Genomic DNA, 23,672 nt, shown 5'->3' on the forward strand with positions numbered 1-23,672 from the left:
TGATCAAAAATAGCTTTTAAGTTCTTTGCTTCCCATAAATGGAACACTGTTCAAGTGGATTTGAAACTAACCAAGTATTTGTCTGTCAACCAATTTAAGAGCCTTTTAGATGCTAAGGATGTGCCTCAATGCTGTTGTTTTAAATTATTATGCTGTTGTTTTAAATGATTCTCTGATTTTATTTGATTTTTTACTTTATGTTATTTTTGAGTTGTTAAATGTGTTTTGTTTATTTATTTTGTCTGTTTTGTTTTGTTATGGTTTGTTTATTTATTGTTCTTCTGTATTATGTAGCCTCAGTCAGGGCATTGCTGCAAAAGAGCCCTGTGCTCAGTCAATTCTCCCTGAAAAAAACAATGATGATGATCCATGTGACAGGATGTTCCCTATTGACACTGGATGTTTTCTCACTGTGTCTCATGCTGTATGGGGTATACGATATCTTAAACCACCATTTGTGATGTCCCCTACAGCTAGTCCGACAAGTCGTTAGTAGGTTTTGAATTCTCATATTGTGTGTGTGTGTGTGTGTGTGTGTGTGTGTGTGTGTGTGTGTGTGTGTGTGTGTGTGTGTGTGTGTGCCCGCCCGCGCGTGTGGTGTGTGTTTGTGGGGTGTGTGTGTAGCGAAACTTATCTCAACCTATTTATATATCTCATTCAGTCACAGATGTGATATCATTTATACCTGGTATGACTTTGTATGGCTAAGGGGATAGGCGGCACATGCTCTCGGGTGCTGGAGCACACGGGCCAGTGGTGACAGGCAAATGAGCTCTGCAGACCTGAAGCATCGGGATACTTCCAGAAATACCATGCCGTCTCTATGTGTTGGCTTACATGTCAATATTGATCGTGAAGTGGGAGGAATTATGTGTGACACCACCACATGTTTGATTGCACTCATGAGATGTGTAATTTGTTGGTCACGTTCAAAAGTTCTGTGTCTATGAATGTGCTTCTTCAACGTTGTACATTTTTGTGTCTATGACGGTGCTTCTTCAACGTCGTACAGCTCTGTGTCTATGAATGTGCTTCTTCAACGTCGCACATTTGCATGAGGTACTTATAATTCCATAATTTGAATCAAAACAATGTCAACATAGTTTTTGGTTTTGTTGAAGGTAGCAAGAGGTGATGGTGATATACTAGTGATTGGGTTAACTGACATGGAGAACTTGGTCCACTGCATCAACTTTAAGCTTCAGTAGTCAGTGTGTCAAGCCGTAGATATATATTTTCAACAGTTAAATGTTGAGACAGCTAGGGAAGTTGTGTTGAACAGAGTTAGTACTGGAAGGCAGCACAGTGTAGCACTGGCTGTGACTCCGCCTCCCTTTCCCTGCCCACTCTGGCATCTTGATGTGGTAGATATTCCCCCAACAGCTGCCAAAGACAGGGCAGGGAATTCTGGGATTGCTATGTACAGCTGAAATGTCAGGAGGCCTCCTGCAACCGGCTGGTGATATTAATACGGCAACAGCAACAGGGATGTGCTGGGTGTACGGGGGGGGGGGGGGGGGGGGGGGGGGGGGGGGGGGTGGAGAGCTGGGTGTAGCTGGGTGTAGTTGCTGAGTGAGGGTGAAGGAGTTTACCACTCGGCCGTGCCTCAGCATAAATTCTGCTGCATCTTAATTCCGTCACATCAAATGTTTAAAGCCCCCGCTTTTCCGTGTCGTCTGGTAGTATTGGCACGGACATGTCACACAGACCACTCATCAGTCGTCAGACGACTCTTCTGCACTGTCCGGATCCTGCCACTAGATGGCAGTGCAAATTTGCCAATTGGCTATTTAAGTCTTATTACATTTGTGACCATGAATTTACTAAAAGCCAGCTACAGATGTGAGAGAGCACTCGGGAGAACTCTGCGATTTGTCTGGGCCTGATGGTTCTTCATTGGGCCCTGCCGTGAGCGGGCTGCATTCTTAAGGAGCAGGTGCCTGCCGCTCGTCTTATCTGGTTTCGTCTTCAAGTTGCAGTCCAACGTTGAGTCTGACAAGAAGCGAAAACTTGGCCATGGAGAATGTATTGCTTGATAGCTGATATAGCAACGTAATACATTACTCAGTTAACAGTTAGGTCACACTCTGGTGCCTACATATAAAAAAAGTCAAAGTCAAAGTAGCTTTATTGTCAAATACTTCACATGTCAAGACATACAAAGGAATCGATAGACCGTTTCCCACTCTCCCACGGTGAGACATAGTGCACAGGCACAACAGATAAGACAAAGACATTATCTAATACTAAGTAGAACATACAGATACACGTACAGCGTAAAGTGAGGTTATTGTAGTGCAAAAAAGGCAATTTGGTAATGGCAGCAAAAAACATCCTGTTAGATTAGCAGTGCAAGTAGAACAGTAAGTGGTGGTAGACCTTAGTGATTAAAGTGCAAGAGACAGTTTTGTTGGTGAGTCCTGAGTGATTTTAGGGGGGGGGGGGGGGGGGAGTATTTCAGCCTCTTGTCAGACTGGCGGATATGGCTAGGGGGAGTGAGGGGAGATAATTTAGCTTCCTGACAGCTTGGCGCATGAAGCTATTTCTGAGTCTGGTGGTGCGGCAACGGAAGTATGTTTATATGAGTATAATCATACTCATATAAACATAATCATCTACATCTAAATGACCATGCCGCTTAAAAGAGGTTTCATCTATCAGGCTCGAGTCATCGTAAGAGCAAGGAATAGAAGCGGTATGGCAGTGGCATGTGTTCACCTCAGTGATTCTCTCACTATTTGGAGAAGCCCAACAGCTTAACCAATCAGAAGATGTTGGCCATTTGCAGATGGCTGTGCTGTGTGCGGGCACTGTGATGAGATAATGATATGGAGAACAAAGAGATGCCTGGCAAACTGTTCAGCATTCCTTTTGTGTCAGTTCTACAACAGTAGTGAGCAGGTCTCAGATTGGAGATCACACTCACGCCCACTGCCCAGAACGCACAGCAACATGCTATACATAAACTTAAGCACTGACGAGAACACTGTTAGTGGTGTCCATTTTCTTAAAAGAAAAAAAAGAAAAACAGGTCAAAAATCCCTCAAAAACTCCAAAAATCCAACACCTTCCCTGATGTCAGAATGAAGAAAGATGATGAGAGTAAGTTGTAACTCTTAATCATCGCCTGACAGACGAGAAGCCATGTCGTTCTGACAGTGTTTGTTAAATGTATACATTGTAGAAGGAGAATCCTCCATTTCTTTTTCTGGTATATTGATGTAAAAGCATTGACTAGAGAGTGTGAGGATGTTTCCCTCTCTATCCTACCCAGACACAACCAGTGTCCCTTATGAACCCTGCAGGCTCACATCTCCTCCACTTCGATCCAAACAAAAGAACTGTTCCAGGCCCCCCGTCCTGGTAGTGTGTGTAAACAAACTCACAGTCATTTGCCACATTGCCCCCCAATCCCCCCCCCCCCCCCAATACACACACACACACACATGCTCAAACACACACCCTGGAGTGAAGCACTTTGGCCCCCCAGTTAGTCCGCACAGCCTGAGAGAGAGAGAGAGAGAAAGAGAGAGGGAGAGAAAGAAAGAGAGAGAGAGGGCAGAGACGTGTCTCTTCCGCAACCCAGCACGGGTCATGTTTCGCCAAGCAGGGAGCCAGTGCTTGCCTCGGAATCGAGAGACTAAGCTGTGCAAATCCGACCAGACCGAGTGAAGCGCTGAGTGTGTTTTATGCGTTTGCATCCTTGTGTGTGTGTGTGTGTATGTGTGTGTGTGTGTGTGTGCTGTGCGCACGCACCTGCCTGCCTGTGTGAGTGTGTTCTTTTTTCTTTTTTTTTCTGGAACCCCCTTGTGTGGGAGGCCTTTGAAGTGGCCAAGGCGGCTGGCCCCGACGGGCAACATGCTCCAGCTCTCCGATGACTACGCGAGCAGGCAGCACACTGGGAAGCCCTCCTTTCACACTGAGCCCTGCGGCTTACTCTCCTTGACAGAGCCTTACGAGTGGAGTTTAGTGAGCGTGAGTGTTTGTCGCCGTGTGTACCGCCACACGAGTGCATGAGCGCGAGGGAGAGGAGACACTGAGGAAGAGAGAGATAGAGATCGAGGGAGAAAGAGAGAGACAGAGAGAGAGAGAAAGAGGCTAGGTATACACTGAAGGTGCCAGAGTAGGGCAGAGCAAGCTCTCGAGGTGGCTGGGGGAAGTCACTGAGGAACCTACAAGTAGGAGTGGCGTGTCCACGTTTTTCTGTTTTCAGTTTTTTTCTCTTTACTTTATCTGGGGCCTATTTTTCTTTTTAAAGCTTTCTTTCTTGTAATTTTTGTAAACAAAAAAACAAAAAAACAAAAAAAACTTGTCTGGACGTTTGTGGAGGCCCGTCCTCTTAAACATGATGATTAAAGAGACCTCACTGAGGATTGATCCTGATTTGAGAGGGGAGCTAGCCTTCCTGGCCAGGGGCTGTGACTTTGTGCTCCCGTCGCGCTTCAAGAAGAGGCTCAAGTCCTTCCAACAAGCAGCACAGGTTAGTAGAGCGCTCTGAGCCTGAGCCGGCCAGCCGCTTTGAGTCTAGCACTGCTGCTAACTCCCACATGCCAGGGAAGACAAGCTATTTGCGGGCAGATACCAACATGTCTATTAATAGAGCTGGAAGGTTGGGGTGGTGGTGGTGGTGGTGGAATATATATAGTGTCAAAGTGAACGCTGTGTATAAGAGCATGAGAAGAGATTTTTTAATGTTGGGGGATGGGGACATTATTGTGGCTGTATACAGGGGCAGGCATTCTGCTTCAGCTGCTGTGTACCTCCTCCTTGTTTCCTCCTGCCCTGAGACACCATTGGGAAGTGTGCAAAGGTTTCGTGTTGAAAATGTATGGTGCTGGTTAAAATTGCGAGGGGCACAGCATGTTGTCATGTAGTACAAAGAGTAATGTGGCAAGTGTTTGTGGAGGTCATTCAGAGTGGTTGCACTTGTGCAAAAATATAACACATGTCAGTTACAGTGCTCATCACATGAGAACTTGTGTTCATTCTCGGCATACACAGATTCGAGTGACTAACTGTGAACCGTGACTAAAGCTACATTCTCTACCATGTTCAGCTGTTTTTACCATCCTTCCATGCTCTGTGTTGAGTGATATGAAGAGGGTTGTCCCTCGGTGGACAGATAGATTTCAGATAGTTCTGCTTATGGACTCCAGCAGTGCTATCAGCCTTCAAACGCTGCATTGTCAAGGGGCAGCACAGCCTATACTGTAAAACTGTGCCCTATGTGTGTGCCACAGATTACACTGGTAGTGCTCCCGCCACACACACACACACACAAGTGGACAGAGCAGCAGAGGTTCTAGCAAAGTTCCTCAAGTTCAAGTTCATGTCTGGGTGGTGGGCAGAGAGGAAGACAGACACAGAGAGGGAGAAAGAAAGAACGAAAGTATGTATTTATTTATGTGTGTGTGTGTGTGTTGGTAAGGGAGTATTTTTAGGGGGGTCAGAGGGGTCCTGCGGGTCCCAGGGGTCTCTCATTTGTGCTGAGGAGCTCTTGTCGTCACGTCAGCAGGAAAGCTAAAGTAGCCGGTGCGGCTAATCCATCCCGTTCAGTTCCTGCAAGTGTGCTGGGAGAACAGGATAGCTCAGCTAAGCCCGCCAGCTTGCGCTCCCACACTGCAGTAGGGGTCTTGTAAAATTCACACAAAGCGTACTGGCATGTCGGATTGAGAGCCTTTAACCGCACTTATGACAGGTTGACTCTCGTGGTGATGCAGTGCAGAGATGAACTCATCCTGCCGACTGATTCCACTTTTTCTCCTCCGAACGATGACCAATATTTTTAGTCTGTTTGGCATCTGACGGTGACCTGGACGGATAACAGCAGAGTCCTTCCTCACAGCGCTGGTCCAAAAGGCCTGGGTTTTGTTACCAGTTGTGTGAGAAGAGCTGTTTGCGCCCTCACTGATATGAGCTCGAACACGCGGAGCACTCCTGTCATGCCTCAGATGTGATTGAGAAGATTCTGGCACCTTTGAAACTAAATCCTGTCCTCGTTAAAGAGACCAGAGTTTACGCAACATTATTTACTCGCGCTGGGGTTTCCCAGAACAGCAGTTCTCTGATGACTTTTTCCTAGTCTTCCTTATTGTGTTATTAGAAAATGTTCTAATGAATAAAAGCAATGCAATGAATACAAATTGACACAATGGCAAAGTGATGTTTTTACAAGTAAATATACTTTATTGACCAGCAACAAAGTTTACACCAGGACCTTGGAAGTGGTGTCACTGACAAAGCAAAATGATGATAAGTGGAGATAAGTACCAACCAAACAACCCTCTCTCGCTCTCTCTCTCTCTCTCTCTCTCTCTCTCTCTCTATCTTCTCTTTCTCCCTCCAGGTACAAAGCAGCAAACCGGAGAAGAAACCTGGCACTCCCCCTCCAGCTCCTACCCAGGCCCCCTCCTCTCCGACCCCACGCCCTCTCACACCACCTCCTGCCAACAACATAGTGGTCACTCCCCCTCCCATCTCCATAAACATTCCACGATTCTATTTCCCCAAAGGCCTTCCCAATTGCTCTGCCAACTATGACGAAGCCATTGCCAAAATCGAGGGCGCCTACACCGAGTTTGAGGAGGAGAAAGCAGACATTTATGAGATGGGGAAGATTGCAAAGGTATGCATTAAGGAAATCGTGCCTACTTTGTCCTACCCTGTGCTGCGCTCTACCTGAAGCGTATTGTAGACAAGGGGTGGGTTTTTCTGTCCTGGATATCCTGGCTTAACCTGACCTGAACTGAACTTATTTATCAGTCATCCGCAGAAAAAGAAACCTGATGCAGTCAAGAATCACCATTTTAGAACCACTTTAAAACCAGTACACCAAAATGGAAAATATGATAATGGAACACTTGCATATGCAGCTGTTGTACATAGCAAACTGCTGTCATTGTGGACTATCAGGCAACTGAAGCTGAAAGAAAGAATAAATTCCTTACTGTATTTATTTTCCCTTCGAAGCAGAGGAGGTGTAGACCAGATCCACTGCAGGAGCGTTTCAGTGCATGACTGCAGTATTTATGTCAGTGGTGGTTTTAGTGGTGTGTGTCAGTCTGCCTTTTACGCTATCTTTGTTTTTGTGTACTGGAGATATTCCTGACCAGCTCTCTCCCACTTACTGCAGGCCTGCGGGTGTCCTCTGTACTGGAAAGCGGCCATGTTCAACGGCGCTGGGGGTGAGAGGACCGGCTTTGTCTCGGTTCACTCTTTCATCGCAATGTGGAGAAAGTAAGATACCCTTGTCCGCATATAAATGCGACACACACACACACACACACACACACACACACACACACAGGACTTATAGTTGCTGTGTTTGACAGCAAGCGAAGACAGAAGTGAGGTTTTTGTTTTCCTTCATAAAGCCAGTCTAAATATCTCTGTCCCATTCGCAGGTTACTTCACATCTGCCATGATGATGCATCAAAGTTTATTTACATGTTAGCCAAACCAGGCTGCAGCTACCTGGATCAGGAGGACTTCATCCCGTTGTTACAAGTAAGACCACCGCCAACTCTGGAATTGCATCATGTCAATCAGGAACATATACAGTGGGGAAAATAAGTATTTGAACCCCTGCCGATTTCACAAGTTTAGCCACTTTGACAGGAATGTGTGATCTAGAATTGTAATGGTAGGTGTACTTTAACACTGTGAGAAACAGAATATCAACAAAAAAAATCCAGAAAACACCATTTTAAAACATTTATGACTTTATTTACATTTGATGCAAAAATTAAGTATTTGAACCCCTAGCAAAACATGACTTAGTACTTGGTGGAATAACCCTTGTTGGCAAGCACAGATATCAGATGTTTCTTGTAGTTGGTCACCAGGTTTATACACATCTCAGGAGGGATTTTGGTCCACTCCTCTTTGCAGATCCTCTCCAAATCCTTAAGGTTGCGTTTTCAATATGAGGGAATGAGGTTCAAGCCCAATATTCCACATTACATGGCCCCATCATAGTCCCCTAGATGCGGTGGAGTCGTACTGTACCCTTGGCAGAGAAACAGACTGTGGGTATGGTGTTCTTGGGGTCATATTCAGCATTCTTCCCCCTTTCAAACACGGCAGGTCGAGTTGATGCCAAAGAGCTTGATCTTGGTCTCATCTGACCACATCCTGTCTCCCAATCCTCCTAAGAATCATTCAAGTGTGCGTTGGCAAACTTCAGATGGCCCTGTACATGTGCTTCCTTGAGCAGGGGGACCTTGCGAGTGCTGCAGTACTTCAAAAAATTACGGCGTAGAGTGTTGCAAATGGTTTTCTTGGTGACTGTGGTCCCAGCTGCCTTGAGATCATTCTCAAGCTCCCCCTGTGCAGTTTTGGGGTTATTCTGCACCTTTCGGATGATCACTGATACCGCACGAGGGGATATCTTGCATAGAGCCCCAGACCTAGAGCGGTTGACAGTTGTTTGGTGTTGCTTCCATTTACGAATAATCGCACCAATAGTTGTCTGCTTCTCACCAAGCTGCTTGCCAATGGTTTGGTAGCCCATTCCAGCCTTGTGCAGGTCTACAATCTTATCTCTGACGTCCTTGGAAAACTCTTTGGTCTTGCCCATGGTGGTGAGGTTGAAGGTGTGAAGTATGATTCTTTGGACAGGTTTCTTTTATAAACGTCACCAGTTGAGATCAGGTGTACCTTGTTAGACCTAATGAGGACTAATCTGTGTGCTTCTTGGGAACATAACTGGTCATTGGGAGCCAGAATTCTTGCTGAATACTTATTTTCTGCATCAAATGCAAATTAAGTCATAAATGTTATAAAATGCAGTTTTCTGGATTTTTTTGTTGATATTCTGTTTCTCAAAATTATAATTATTCTCTTAAAATACACCTACCATTACAATTTTAGATCACACATTTCTTTGCAAGTGGCCAAACTTGCGAAATCGGTAGGGGTTCAAATACTTATTTTCCCCACTGTATCTAGGATATATTTCAATCTGCATCTTTTTAAGGGCAAATTCTATATCGCTCTATTTAAGGGCAAACTCTCCACTATCCAGACTTTTTTTCCCACCCCAGGTCCTTTACTATGCTTATGCTAACCTCTTAGAGAGACTGATATATCCCAAATGCCACAGCATGTGCAACAGTATGTAAAGGGTGAGGGATTCAAACTGATTGGATTTGATTGGCAGGGCTGATAAAGGTGTATTTAAATAGCACTGCACCTTTTATTAATGCCTTTCAGGCAAGCCTGTCGACTCCCTCTATTGTGAGAACTTTCTTCTGCATTTTCTGGTCTGAATGATTTTTTCGATGTGACTTATTTTTAAGAAATTCTGATATATGGGTATGTCAATATAAAATGAGATTGATGCTTTCCTGAACGTTCCCTGTATGCTTTTTTTCTGTCTTTCAGGATATTGTGGACACCCATCCAGGGCTCACCTTTTTAAAAGATGCACCTGAATTCCATTCTCGGTACATTACAACAGTAAGTGTCAAACGGATGCTTTACATTAGACCTCATTGGTCATATCCTCCTGTCAAAACAGCCCCCAGCCATTGGGTATTAGTCTTTTACATAAATCCCCATTTTTATCGATTTTGTATTGACACCATTTATGCCATTTAGACATGTAAGACAGGCACACAAGTTGCATTTAACAGGTGGTGTACAAGAATGTAACGTAACACCACCCCTCTTCAACCCCCCTCAAAATACATCCTCCCCCTACCCTCCCACAGTTAATGATAAACTCTGATAAACAACAATGACTGAAGGGTGTATTGCAATACCAAGCACCTCCAGGGGTGGTGATCCAGGAGTACCATGGAACCCGGTGTCAGGCACCAGGACATCCTTCCTCTAGTCATCCATCAGTAACACCCATACCGCTTTATATTACATCGCTGTTGTTACATTTTTGCTGGACCATTAGGCGCACTCATTTGTCGAGGGTACATCGACATTGCCACTGTGCATAGGCAAGATGTCATTTTCAGTGCACATTTTTTAATTAATTGGCGTTTCTCTAACACCTCTGAGAACAACCTTAAAAAAGCCCCAAACCAGGTCCCGGAAGGGCATCGAATGAATATTTTTTCTGACTTACTCATTGAGACCACTCCACCTCAAGTGAACTTTTTTTGTGTGTTTCTATTATTTTCATGTTGACCTCAGCAGCTTATCATTTTAAATTGTGCAAACCGTGACAGCTATTGTGAGTAAGGGAATGTTCAGGTTTCAGGTTAATTTAATCATGTGTAACTGCATAAGTGCAGTGTGCACAGTCTGCATGTAACAGAAGAGCTCTCACACTCTGGGAACAGGTTCATTCTTGTCTATCTGCCTGCCTGTCTGTCTGTCCCTCTGAAGACAGGTTCATTCTTGTCTATCGGCCTGCCTGTCTGTCTGTCCCTCTTGATGGGCAGCTGGAACATGTGCTGGGGGGAGAGGAGGGGTGGGAAGGGGAGGGTAGGGGGTGTGGCAGGGCTGAAAGGGGATGGCGTCAGCTTGCCCTGACATCACGGAAACACTGATACCACCGTAGGGCTCGCTGCCCTCCAGGCCCCGCACACGCCCTTATTTAGTCGCTTCCTCTCCCCCAGCATCACTTACACCCCTGCAGGGGGCCCTGGCCGCACCCCCCCTCACTCAAGGGATCTGAAGGTCTACCAGGAAACACATGCTAATCTACCCTTGCTCTGTGAAATGCACAATGTGTCACCCAAGGTTGTTAGCGAAGATGTACGACCACTTCTTGCCTTACCTTAGGGCTTCAAGTTGCAAAAGATAATCACCTTTGAGGTTATGGAGAAACCTATAGAAAACTGTGAGGGGAACCTTGATTCACTGCTTCTGATCCTTAATAGCATGGAAGGTGTACATAAACGCTTTCTGTGTGTGTGTCTGTGTGTCTGTGTGTCTGTGTGTGTGTGTGTGTGTGTGTGTGTGTGTGTGTGTGTGTGTGTGTGTGTGTGTGTGTGCACGTGTGTGTGTGCACGTGTGTGTGTGTGCGCCAGGTGATTCAGCGGATATTCTACACAGTGAACCGCTCCTGGACGGGCCGGATCTCCATGACTGAGCTGAGGAGGAGTAACTTCCTGCAGGTGAGCCAGGAAACGCCCTGTCCCTTGCCTCTCAACTCTCACGGCTTCAAATCGCATCATACATATCAACGTGTCTGACTGTGTTTTCAGCATCTCCCTGATGAATTCATGTTGTCTCATATCAGTTGCTTATTTATACTATGCCTCTTAATGAGTCCAGTTTTATAGATCCTGATGTTTTTGCTAGAACTCTCCAGGAAACAGCAAAAGAACATCACTCCATGCTAAGAATTGATGATCCAAGAGATGATAAAGTTTGTCTTTGCCCTCAGACCCTTGCCCTTTTGGAAGAGGAGGCCGATATCAACCAGATCACAGACTACTTCTCCTATGAACACTTCTATGTCATCTACTGTAAATTCTGGGAGCTGGATACTGACCATGACCTCTTCATTAATCCCAAGGATTTAGCCAGATACAATGATCATGGTAAGTGGAGGAAAGGCCAAGTGCTTGTCTCAGGTACTGACGTGTTTGGGTCTGCTGAAGAGCTCTGATAATGTGGTGTATACGCAGTGGGCTGAGGCCCTGCTAACGCCACATCCGGTGCTCCTCTCTCCCGCAGCTTCATCAAACAGAATCATCGAGCGACTCTTCTCTGGGGCCGTCACAAGGTGAGGGACCACCCATGCTCTGAGAAATCCAAACAATTTACAGAGATTTGACTTTTCTTAGATCTGGGAAGAACCAGCATGACCAGTCCAGCTCCAGTGATTTGCCTCTCTGAGCCTAAGTCTGTGTTTTATGGATAAGTTCATGCTCACCCATCTGAAACGGTTTTTCCTCCCGCCTCCCCAGAGGGAACTCGGTGCAACGGGAAGGACGGATGAGCTATGCTGAGTTCGTGTGGTTCCTTATGTCGGAAGAGGACAAGAAAAATTCAACGAGGTAAACCCCTTTTTCTCACAGCTTTCTCCATGAGTCCAGGGTTTCTCTCTCATTAAATAGCTCTTTACACTCACAACCAGGGATACACACACACACACACACCAACCTTTTTGATGACTTGAAAGTTTTGATCACGGTATTCTACAAATGTTATTTATAAGTTACAATCGACGAGATCGATATTTGCAAACTAGGACAAAAACCGTCAATTAATTTGAGCTGTTTTTTGGAGAGAGATAATGACAGGGCCGAGGGGAACACAGAGTGGAGCAGGACTCATGAGATATAATGAGTTATGACACATTATAACGCGTGCTGTTCACTGCATGTGACATGAGTGGGTCTCTGCGTTGTGTTGTGTGCTCAGCGTGGAGTACTGGTTCCGTTGCATGGACATGGACGGAGACGGCGTGCTCTCTATGTACGAGCTGGAGTACTTATACGAGGAGCAGTGCGAGCGCATGGAGGGCATGGGCATCGAGCCACTCCCCTTCCACGACCTCCTGTGCCAGATGCTGGACCTGGTCAAGCCAGAGTGCCAAGGTTAGCCAGAGTGCCTGTTCTTTTTGTGTTTCCTGCCTATCTTATTTATCTATCTATCTACATATCTATCTATCGATCTATCTATCTAATCTATCTATCTTTCTATCTATCTGTTGATCTTTCAATCTTTCTATCTATCTATCTATCGATCTATCTATCTAATCTATCTATCTTTCTATCTATCTGTTGATCTTTCTATCTTTCAAACCTTCTATCTATCTATCTATCTATCTATTTATCTTTCTATCTATCTATCGAGTGATTTTCTATCTATCGATTGATCGTTCAATCGATCGTGCTTTCTCTCTCTTCTGATCATAATTTGTCTGTGTTTGCTCACAGGTAAAATAACGTTACGTGACCTTAAACGCTGCAGGATGGCACACATATTCTATGACACCTTCTTCAACCTTGAGAAGTATCTGGACCATGAGCAGAGAGATCCATTTGCAGTGCAAAAGGTGGGTGAGCTGTAATGGCAGATAACTAGACTTGGACAACTTTCAGTCCCCCCCTTCATTCATTCACTCATTCATCCCCATTAATTTATGATACTAACTTTATCATAGTTTATTTCATCTTTGCTGAATTGCATTGTAATTTAAAATGTTTTGACGTTTCAAGAACTTGTTTGTGTACTTGTCAGGATTTGGACAGTGACAGTCCAGACCCGTCCGACTGGGACAAGTATGCTGCTGAGGAGTATGAGATCCTGGTGGCAGAGGAGACAGCCAACGAGCAGCTCCAGGAGGGGTGAGCCAGCAGCCCAACCATACCAGTCACACTCATTCACATGTTAACTGTTTAGAATGAAATACTCAAAACTGATAGGACTGGTATGTGTACAACATGGTCCCCCATATTAACATGTAAGGTCACCAATCAAAGAAGTGTGGACTTAGATATAGATGTAGATGTAACTATGGAGACATAAACAGGTTATCTTCAAAGAAACCGTGTATGTGGAAGAGTAAGTGAAAGCCTATGTGAAGGGATGTGAAGGGGATGTTCATGCCTTGGAGCAGACAGGCAGCACTTTAGCACTGCCCCTCACTCATCTGGGAAGGGATAGCTGTTAGTACTCAACCAGTAAGGGTTTTTTCCCCACATTGTGCTGACATTTAATAATGAGAGAGGTAGTCCTGAAACTCATGTTTTCTTTATTTGTGTTCTTACAGGTCTTTTGACGATGACTATGAATCTGATGAGCTCACAGTCCCTTCAGAAATCGGGAATAAAATGGACAAGCTGGTCATATCTGACCTCTCAGCATAAGCTCCAGGGTGTTTGGGCCTGCTCTTTGCGTTCTCAGCTGCAGGAACAAAGCAAGGAATATATATAGAGAGAGAGACAGAGAGGGAGGATCACCCTGCGCCCTCTCTACTACTGAAAGGGAATACTGCCTTTTTCTGCATTTCAAAAAATGACATTGTTTGTATACATGTAAGTGTGTGTGTGTGTGTGTGTGTGTGTGTGTGTGTGTGTGTGTGTGTGTGTTTGTGTATGTATGAGGTTCAGTACAGCTGATTTCTAAACCAAAAGGCTATGTTAAGGTTATGTGCAATATGTCTTAACATATAGAGCGAATCACATTTTCTACTTCTCCATTTTCTGAGCCCCCCCCATCCCTAATACCCCAAACTGCCGGCAGATGACATCCATCCATTTCAAGACCCATTTTGTGGGAAAGTGACTGTAAACTGGCCTTATAAGTATGAGGGCTTCAGCTGCCACATGTTCCTGAGGGAGGCAGACGGAGATGGAGATACTGTGTTGTGTCTTGTGTCTTGTGTCCAGCAAAGCTCCAGACTCAGCCCCCTACTCACAAATCTATCCATGTAATCTTTCAAAAATTAGTTATTTTCAGTGATCTGTTGCAGACGGTGTAGCTGATGCTATACGGACCGACTGTGATAGCACACAGAAGCTGGCCTTTGTTTTGTTCTTTTTTTTCTTTTTTTTTTCTTTGTCATGTTGAAAGCCTCTCAGAGGGGTATTGTAAGAACATGGTTTAGTGACAAACCTGGCTAAGTTAACTCAGAGTAGGTGGTAAACCTCCCAACAGAAGAGCCCTCTGGTTTCATTCTCTGGGCCACAGGGCTCTTCTATTAGGAGGGTTATTTGTATTCTGAGTTAACTTAGCCAGGTTTGTAACTAAACCATATACATGGAATACCCCTCTGGTGAACAACAGATGTGAGTGTGTGAGGCACAGCGCCTCTTTGTGGTCAAAAGGCAAACTGCCCAGAGACAGGACATGGGTCACATTGACAATGGGGAGTAGTTACAGTCGTGACTTACAGTGGTTATGGGAGAAGGCCTGTGAAAAACAACCGGCCAAAGCTCCGCTAAACATGCAACCGTATATCAGTATCTAGTGTACATTTTGGCTTGTAGACTGGGCTTTGCCAGACAATTTTTTTTAAAAAATATTCACAGTTTTTTTTGTAACTCTCCCAGCCATTCTAAGTAGAAGCCGATTCTTAGGATTTGCAAGAGCTATTATTGCTGACAACAAGTTCAGCCAAGAATCTTTACTGAAATATGAATGAATGAGTACTGGCCATGAGGTCAAGGAGGCTTATATATATATCAAAAACATGTCTATGTGTGTTTGTGTGTGTGTGTGTGTGTGTGTGTGTGTGTGTGTGTGTGTGTGTGTGTGTGTGTGTGTTTATATATATATATATATATATACATGTTTTAACAGGGATTCTTTAAGAAATTGTATTTGGCTGAATAAAAATGATCATGGGTGTACCTTATCACACATTATTCACTAGTGTGGTCCTCCATGGTCACAGACAGTCACACGTCACCTCGTTATCACATGACTATTGAAGCATGAGAAGGCTTACAGCTGCAGGTGTCACTGCCATGAGCAAAGGTCATCTCATCAGTTTTGCTCAGAGTTTCCCTTACTGCAGTGGGGTCCGTAATCTCTACCTGTGACAAATACCAGCGACAGTTGTGGTGTGTACGTCACTATCTTACCTGAGAACAGTCGCTGCTTGCTCAGCATCTCCCCCTAGTGGTTCCCCAGAGTTCATGCCAGAGGAGGACGCTCAAGCTGCGGGCCTCAGGCTGCCAGCATGATCTGAATTTGTCCCCCACATTACCCCCACATAGAAGTTCCTCTCCAGCGTCTACGTCCTGATCTGTGGCATCTGTGTGGACGGCAGATGTCTTCCCTTCTGTCCTGTACTCAAAGACAACCAGCACAATCTCTCTCTGTGCCGGTCCCACCGGACAGTGTCAGTGTGCACAATTGTGCACAGTGTGTGTTTTTGTAATTAGTGTAATATATTTATATATGCAAAGTGCATAGTTCTGCAAGCTATTGTCATGTGTGACAGCTAGTTGCCTGTGTACTGTAGTTGAATTATTTTTTGACCCTATAATAGGACATTTATTTTATATAGCCTCTGTAAATGTCTATTTTATTTGTTTTGTTTTGTTTTTCCCATGTGATCAACTCTGCCACTGAGTGGCAAAGCCATTTTAAATTATGATACGTCTGTGATTGCCAGTGTTATATTATGTGCAGTAAACTGAATCTGTGTGTAATTTGTATTTTTTTTTCTGAGGGAATTTTGTATAAATTCATTGTATGGTGACAATCAACTGGATACGGCGATATATCTTTGCAATGCTCTACTAGCCCTCCTTTATAGTCTGCAGATCTGTCAAAGCAATAAAAACTGCTTTACCAATCAGGCTAATTAGAAAAACAAAAACACAAAATCCAAACTTGAAAACCATGGTCGCGGTCATTACTGACACAGCCTCCTCTATGCAAAATCTCACCCTCTGTATAAAGACCTTGCAGCTACAGAATATGTTTTGAGCAACCCTTTTGAGTGTTATTCTTTAATATTTTCTTTCTTGTTTCTTTTTTTTATCATTTCCACTTCTTTCATCTATGTGTATGTCTTGCTTGCATATGGTCAGGAGTGATGAGCAGCTGCCCTTGAAGTGCCCTAATGAATCAATTATTTTATTAGCTTGACTTATGACTTTATTTTCTTTCTTTCCTTCCTTCCTCTCCTCCTGTTTTTTTTTCTTTTTCTCTTGAAATTATTAAATTAAATAAAGACATATACGAGCTATTCACTTGTACATTTGCATCTTTTAAAATTGAATAGTTCTTCTGGAATGCTTTTGATATATTCTATTCAGTAAAGCAAAGCCATAGGGAATACATTCATATTTTGAAGAATTTTTGGGAAAGACACAAAGAAGACATGATTAATATTAGATGAGGTGAGATACTGTACATTTTGACTCCTTATGCATACTTATTGTCTCTTCTCACGAAACAGAAATGAATACCAAACACTGGTTTTGGCCAGAGATGGAAACGGAAATAAATGGGCCAGTAATCCCTGGGCGGGTCTCCTGAAGGCCTTCCGAGGGGCAAAGCTATAAAGATGTCTTCCAGTGGCCTTTTGTGAGGAGTTTTCCTCAACTGACACCTCTGTGTCAGCAAACATAGAAGGCCAGAGTCATTCATCTCAACGTGGGCACCCTATATACATAGTCACAGAGGTGTGTGAGTGAGTGTTTCTGGGCAGGCATGTGTTTCTGTGTGTCAGAGCATGTGTAATGACAACGGTTGCTTTGGAGTCGCTTTATAGCAGTCACTTTAATTGCCAAAGCCAAGAGTCAGTGTTACACTGACCAATGTCCAATGAGCGCCTCTACAATGGTGGATGCGGTCTGCCAGGTGAGTGGATTCCAGCTAGGCTTTGGCATCACCAGTGTGATATCTGGCACACTGGCCTTCTTTCCAGTGGGCACCTACAAGCCCTGGTATCTTGGCTGGAGCACCAAGATCGCTGCGCCTATTTGGGTAGGAGTTTTGGTAAGTACGACAATCAGTCGCTCATGAAAAATTCTGCAACCACTTCCGAATTAAAACAAGTAATGTGGTCTGTAGTTTAGTATTAACTGTTTGTTTGTTTGTTTGTTTCACACTGAATTGCACATTATAATTAAGAGTACTTTAACATTTTCACAGGCAGCAGTGGCCGGGGCATGTACAATGATGGCTTGTAGAGCCCAAACCCGAAAATCCATGGTAACTATCAGCATTTACAATACTCTTGGCTTATCTAAAGGAACAGGTTATGATAGTATACATATATATCAAGTTATTTAGTTTATTACAAAAAATGGTCTTATAGTAAAACTTGGCCTACATGCAGGTCTTTAATTTTAGTCTCTATAAATTATTTTTTGATAAACATTAACAGGCATACCGTTCCTTCTGAAACCAAACTGGTCCTGTACTGCAGCATTATGTTTTTTTTTTTTTTTTATGTCTTTAAGAAATGTTTTCTAAAGTATATCAGTGTTGCCTGTCAGTGGCTAAGTTTAGCTCCTGGCTAAGTTTAGCCTGTTTCCAAGCAACACTGTCTCAGCCAGCAAAAGACATGGGGAGAAAAGGCATGGAAAAAGAAACAGAAAAATGTGCCCTTCGTTTGTTGGCCAGCCATGGACTCTATAAATACTCTGGGAAATGTTTCTTTCACCCATAGAAACAAATCCCTACAATAAAATAATAGGCTGACAGGGAACTGGTGACATTCCAGCTAGCACGGCAAGATGCAGCTCATATCCAGACACGCAGCGGAGCAGTAGGCTACACATCAGCGCAGGCTGTCCTGTTACGTAAATCGCAAATTGAAAAAGTACAACCCTTATGTCCATCAAAACATTGCACGATATGATGGGCTATATAAGAAAATAATTACAGTGCAAAAGAAGTTGATAGCCATAATTGTTGAGAGGTGCTTGAGGCTGCTATGTGATTCTGAGATGAAAAAAATCACACCACTAGAGCTGAATAAATGTATAGCCCTTTTTGAGAGGTCATTTTTACAGTGTTTTTTTCTGTATTGTTTACTTTTTTGTTGGTTTAAGTTTTTTTTGGTCAAGTGTATTTTTGTTCTTGTCTAGTGGGAGTTGAGCTATATATTCAGCATTCTGTGTGGTCTCACTGCTCCACTGCAATTTGCCATCGCTGTGACCTCCATCGTGCTTGGACCTTACTGCTACTACTCTTTCCATGGGGCAGTTGGCACTGGTTACCTGGCCCATGTGGCTAAGCTGCCCTACCCCTACCTGGCCTTCCCTGATCTGTGTCTGGACCCAAAGCACTTAGAGTGGTATCACCTGGCCCTGCACACTACTGACCTACTCACCAGCCTGGCCATGTTCACTCTCTCATTCTTCATCATAGTCATCCTCACTCTCAGAGTGCTACGCTCTGGACATGTTAATGTGAGTTAACTTGGAAGTTTGTGTGTGTGTGTGTGTGCGCTGGTTTGTGTGTGTGGTGTATCGGTTGACATGAACAAGCTGGGAAGTGTGCTCAAATGTGTTTCTTACATTAGCAGTACAGGAGGAAAAAAATGTATGGTGACAATTGGGCTCATGTTTTGTGATGTTAAGGGACAACGTTAGGCTGTCAAGAATGCATTCCTCTTGTTACCCCTCCTTCCCATCATTGTTTCCACAGCGATCGAGGCATGGCCGGTAGCCAAGCAGACCCTGGCAACGTTTGGAGCCCATTTTGTCACATTGAATTGACAAGAATCTCTTCCACTTGATCTCCAATTAAAATATCAAAAGGCTGAAATTATACAATTAAATTGTCAAATACACAGGGAATGACCCCCCCCCCCCCCCCCCCCCCAACAAAATAGTTTGATGAGGAGGGTTGAAGATGAGATACCATCTTGCAAACTTGGACCCAAGCGTAAAGATGAGCTCAACATGTTCTCTCTTCTAATAAGGTTAGATTATAGGAATCACACAAGTCTGTCTGGCAGTAAGGGGAAATGATGAGATGTGAAGTGTGACAAATATGTCTTATCAAACTCAAAGCAACAGACTATTTCCCATAATAAAACGTGAGACACTGGGGAGAAAATACAATAACAAAACACCCATTTCAAAGTTTTTTCAGAATTCTGGGCAGGGAGTCAAGAGCACGCCAGTAAATCCAGGCCACTGAAGAGTGAGCCTTCGCTTTCTTCTGGCCCCCTTGCAAGCAGCCTATGATTTTGTTTCCTTGTGTGTAAAACCCCAGAGTGCTTTCCAAAAGAAAATGCCTGTGATTTTTTCTTTTCTTATTTTCATGCAGACTTCAATCAAGACTTCATCCAAAGACCTGCTTATGGCAAAATGCGTAAGGACGTTTTTCAGTGCCAGTACTATCTGCGACCATTGTGAAGAAAAAAGTCAGATATCATCCAGTCAATACACACAGAAATATGTGTGTGTCAAGATTTAATACTCTTTTCCATCCATTGCTCCCCCTGCAGACACCAAGGGATTGCTCTTTTTGGCTCAGTCGTTGAGTACAAACACATGTTGCAGCCTAACTGTCTGTGTGTACTTGTCAAAATCAAATGGAAAATACAAAAGCCAAGCTCCGCAGCTCAGACCTGGAAATATCATTTCATGTTTGTTTTCTTCTCCAGTCTGACGAAATCACTCCTGCTTGCAGGTCCATCAATGGCGCTTAACCAGGTCAGAGGTGTTTGTCATCTCTTCAATCCCTTCAGTGTCAATCAGATAAAATCTGAACACTCACAAATCACTGAATCTACTGGAACGTGCCAATATTTATCTGCACTGGTATCTCTTAGAGGCTTAGAAGATAGTAACTGTGGGAAAAACGTGGTCAATACTTTGCCAATGTACATTTGTAAACAGGCACGTGCACAGACATTTTGGGGGGCAGGTGCTCAAACAAAAAAAAAAGGGCACCCATCGGCAAAATTATTTATAAAATTAAAAATAATAATAGTTTAAAAATACATATATAAAAAACACAGTAGGATATTTTCTCCCTCCTTTGTTTTACTAGTTGATGGCCTGATCCAAGATAAAAGGGAGCTGTTACCCTGAGCTGCTTGCTGCAGTTCCATGTCCTTCTGCTTTTAGAGTCTCTCTTTTCTTGGCATTATGCTACAAATTTGGTTAATGAGATATATTAATGTTGTGTTGTGGATAATAATTTGACTGTTTTCTGAAGGTTAAAGCATAACCAGCATTACACTAATTATGCTGTTCTCAACTTGTGTTTCCTCTTGGAAGGATTAGACAGCTAGCTTACATTTCCTTATTTTACTCTTTTTCACCCTCTGCAATTACTCATAGAAGTTTGATCGTTGTAAAACAGGCAAAACGAAGAGATACCTAAATATCACGTTAAACAATGTGGGACAATGATAGCATGACACCGAGAGCTAGTTTACCTGCTATTTTCTAGCTGTGAATTCTCGTGACATTTATAAACATTAATTTAACATACTTTCGAAATTGTCTAAACGGCATTTATACAACACAAAATATGCACTTTCAGCCAAATAATGTCATTAAACATGACAAAAGTCAGTAAACAGCTTGACAATGCTTTGAGATCAAGTTAGTTGTTTGTTAATTTTTGTAGGAAACGTCGGACCAGTTATGTTTTCAGACGTAATGTTTTCAGCGGCTCTAATGTTGTTGTTAATTTATAACAAACAACGTCGGGGGATTGCAACACCGTCATTACCTGTTTGTCTGATGCTGCAGGTCAGTGAAGAAGTATAGGCTGCACCCCTCAGATATCAAAACACGTTTGGGGAAATTGATGACAGAGACACTATTTTGTATTCTAAAAATATTGATGAATGAAAAAAAAATTGGCTTCAGCAGAAGGGCACTTTTTTCCAACCAGGGCACAAGGGCTGGTGCTTGAGCACCACTTGGGGTCTATCTGTGCACGTGCCTGCTTGTAAATTCATAACACACATACACACTCTCACACTGGGGAGATATATATATCTGTGAACACACACACACACACACACACACAGACACACACACACACACACACACACACACACACACACACACACACACACACACACACACACACACACACACACACACACACACACACACACACACACACACACACACACACACACACACACACACACACACACACACACACACATACTGGGAAGTGAAAGTTGCTGTCATGGAGATTTACTCCCAGCTGCTCCTCTGAAAGCCTGAGTTAAGTTCTCTTTGCTAGCACAGGCCTCTCTGCTGCGTACCATGACAGTGTGTAATTAAAGGGCTGCAGCTATGCAGTTTATCCTCACACCGGGATGAGGGTGTGCCATCTGTTTAGATGCTACGCCTTGCTGAGGAGGCAGGACGGTGAGAACCCTCACCACAACTCAACACACACACACACCCACACACACACACACACACACACACACACACACTCAGTTCATTTTGACAGTGAGGTGGGGTCAATCAGCTCTACCTGTCCTCTCTTCCACCCAGGAGAAACATCTAATGACCTTTATACTGTTTAAAGCACAACAATTCACATGATGTCAGATTTTTCCCAGAGTAAATGTGTAATTCAGTAAGCAACTCAGAATTGCCTGTTCATGAGCAACATGCCTTGAATATTACTGTACATGACAGCGGTGCACGTTTGTTGCAATTGTGGAAAAAAAAATACAGCATCGTTATAGTGGGTTCAGACAAGTTGAGCTTTACAGTTTTCATTTGCTATTGGGACAATGAAAATATTGGTGGGAATGTTTAATGATGTCAAGCTGTAGAGTCTGCTGTGAACATGCTGCCATCCAGCTGGAGAGTCAGTTGAAATGAGTGGTCCTTGTTATGTAGTGTATGTAGTGTGACCAAACACTCCTGACAAATAAGAGTCATTTTTTTTCACCTTGAAATCAAATGACGGGTTCAAAGCAGCGAGCTCTAGGCAGCCATCCAGGAAAAAGAGTGTCCATGTGGCCCCAGGCATAAGACCGTGTCTAAAGACAAAGACGCGGTAAAGCTCTGTATAAAATGAAGGAAAATGTTTTCCATTTATAATAACTTGATGAATGTGAATGACAAAAGAGTGAAGTAATTTCTTCTTTGCTTTACTAAGGCACACAAGAGCAGCCGTTGAAAACAACACTAGGAAGGCACTTGCAGATTTCATGAATGAGAGCATGACGACAGTGAGATTAACATCACAGATTACAGAATAAAGCAGTCATATCTCCCATAGTAAATGCAAAAATAGAAAGCATTATTGTACATCAGTGTGCAGATGAAAAAGCACATCACATATGCAGTGGTGGTATGTCATACGCCATATCAGTAATTCATAATCCATATGCTTGAGGGTATTCTCCACATCTTTGTCAAACATATTTAGAGTATGTAGAGATTACTGGCCCAGACTACCAGTTTTAATGGTACTTGGTCAGTTGTTATTTGTATTCACATGTCGATTGCCCATATACAAGCTGGTCTCCCCAGCCAGGTGTCACTGGCACCAGTGCAATTACCAAATTACAAAAGGTGTCCTGCCGGTGGCAGTAGAAGCAACAATTTGCCGTTATGGCACTCTGCTACCAGAGTGAAATTTAGGACAAGGGGCACTGGGTTGTTTGGAAGAAAGGCAGATCTCTGTTTTACACGCTTAATGGAAATGGTAGAAGCACTGCACCAAACAAATCATTTTAAGGGATTTATCTGTGTAATATTTAATGTTTGCTATACTGCTATATATTACAATGGTACATTTCTGACAAAAAAATACTTTGGTAAAAGATGTAAGGTTACGTCGTATAACTTACCATTATAGTTAATATTAGTTAATTCATTAGTCATATCATTAGTCTCTTTTGGGAGACGTTTAAGCCTATATGTCATTGGCAAAACAAAAACAAAAACGTGTTTGTTAATATGTTAGAAAGGTTGGCCATTTGAACGACAGCGTGTCTCCCCCACCCCAAAAAAAGGTATACTATAGTGTCCAACATTCATTTTGTTGAACATTCTTTTCAGGTAGGCTCATGCGCGGTTAAAAAAATCAACACGTCGACAAGTAATACAACGACGTATTACGACATGATTGTACTACTGTTACAAATAGAGATTGAGTTGTACAAATAACTTTTGACAATAAAAACTCTTCAAAAGGTATACTCTTGCGTTATTAGAGTCCCGGTCTTTGGTTATTTACATCATATAATACGGTAAAAGTGGGCTGGAACTTCGCTCACATGTGTGTTCAGACATAATTGACATGGCGGAATCTCCCCCTGATTGCGCTGCGGTGTGCAGACT

At 43.4% G+C, this 23,672-nt stretch overlaps 1 protein-coding gene across 3 annotated transcripts in view; it reads left to right on the forward strand.

Annotated features, from left to right (window-relative positions):
- ppp2r3a (protein phosphatase 2, regulatory subunit B'', alpha) overlaps positions 1-16,618 on the forward strand; it is a 33,904-nt gene extending 17,286 nt beyond the window's left edge. Inside the window, exons 1-13 of one of the 3 annotated variants that reach the window (XM_080836682.1) lie at positions 3,535-4,480; positions 6,347-6,625; positions 7,133-7,236; positions 7,404-7,506; positions 9,385-9,459; positions 10,992-11,078; positions 11,351-11,507; positions 11,644-11,692; positions 11,877-11,966; positions 12,334-12,509; positions 12,852-12,970; positions 13,156-13,262; positions 13,688-16,618. In XM_080836682.1, the coding sequence (XP_080692808.1) occupies positions 4,346-4,480; positions 6,347-6,625; positions 7,133-7,236; positions 7,404-7,506; positions 9,385-9,459; positions 10,992-11,078; positions 11,351-11,507; positions 11,644-11,692; positions 11,877-11,966; positions 12,334-12,509; positions 12,852-12,970; positions 13,156-13,262; positions 13,688-13,784 (1,578 nt within the window). In that variant the 5' untranslated portion in view covers positions 3,535-4,345 and the 3' untranslated portion in view covers positions 13,785-16,618. Of the gene's footprint in view, positions 1-3,534; positions 4,481-6,346; positions 6,626-7,132; positions 7,237-7,403; positions 7,507-9,384; positions 9,460-10,991; positions 11,079-11,350; positions 11,508-11,643; positions 11,693-11,876; positions 11,967-12,333; positions 12,510-12,851; positions 12,971-13,155; positions 13,263-13,687 lie in introns of those variants that run through there. The other 2 variants (XM_080836683.1, XM_080836681.1) reach the window with 2 other exon arrangements.
- The last annotated feature ends 7,054 nt before the right edge of the window (positions 16,619-23,672 follow it).

The sequence above is a fragment of the Sprattus sprattus genome, assembly GCF_963457725.1.
Source record: "Sprattus sprattus genome assembly, chromosome: 4".
Lineage (NCBI taxonomy): Eukaryota > Metazoa > Chordata > Actinopteri > Clupeiformes > Clupeidae > Sprattus > Sprattus sprattus.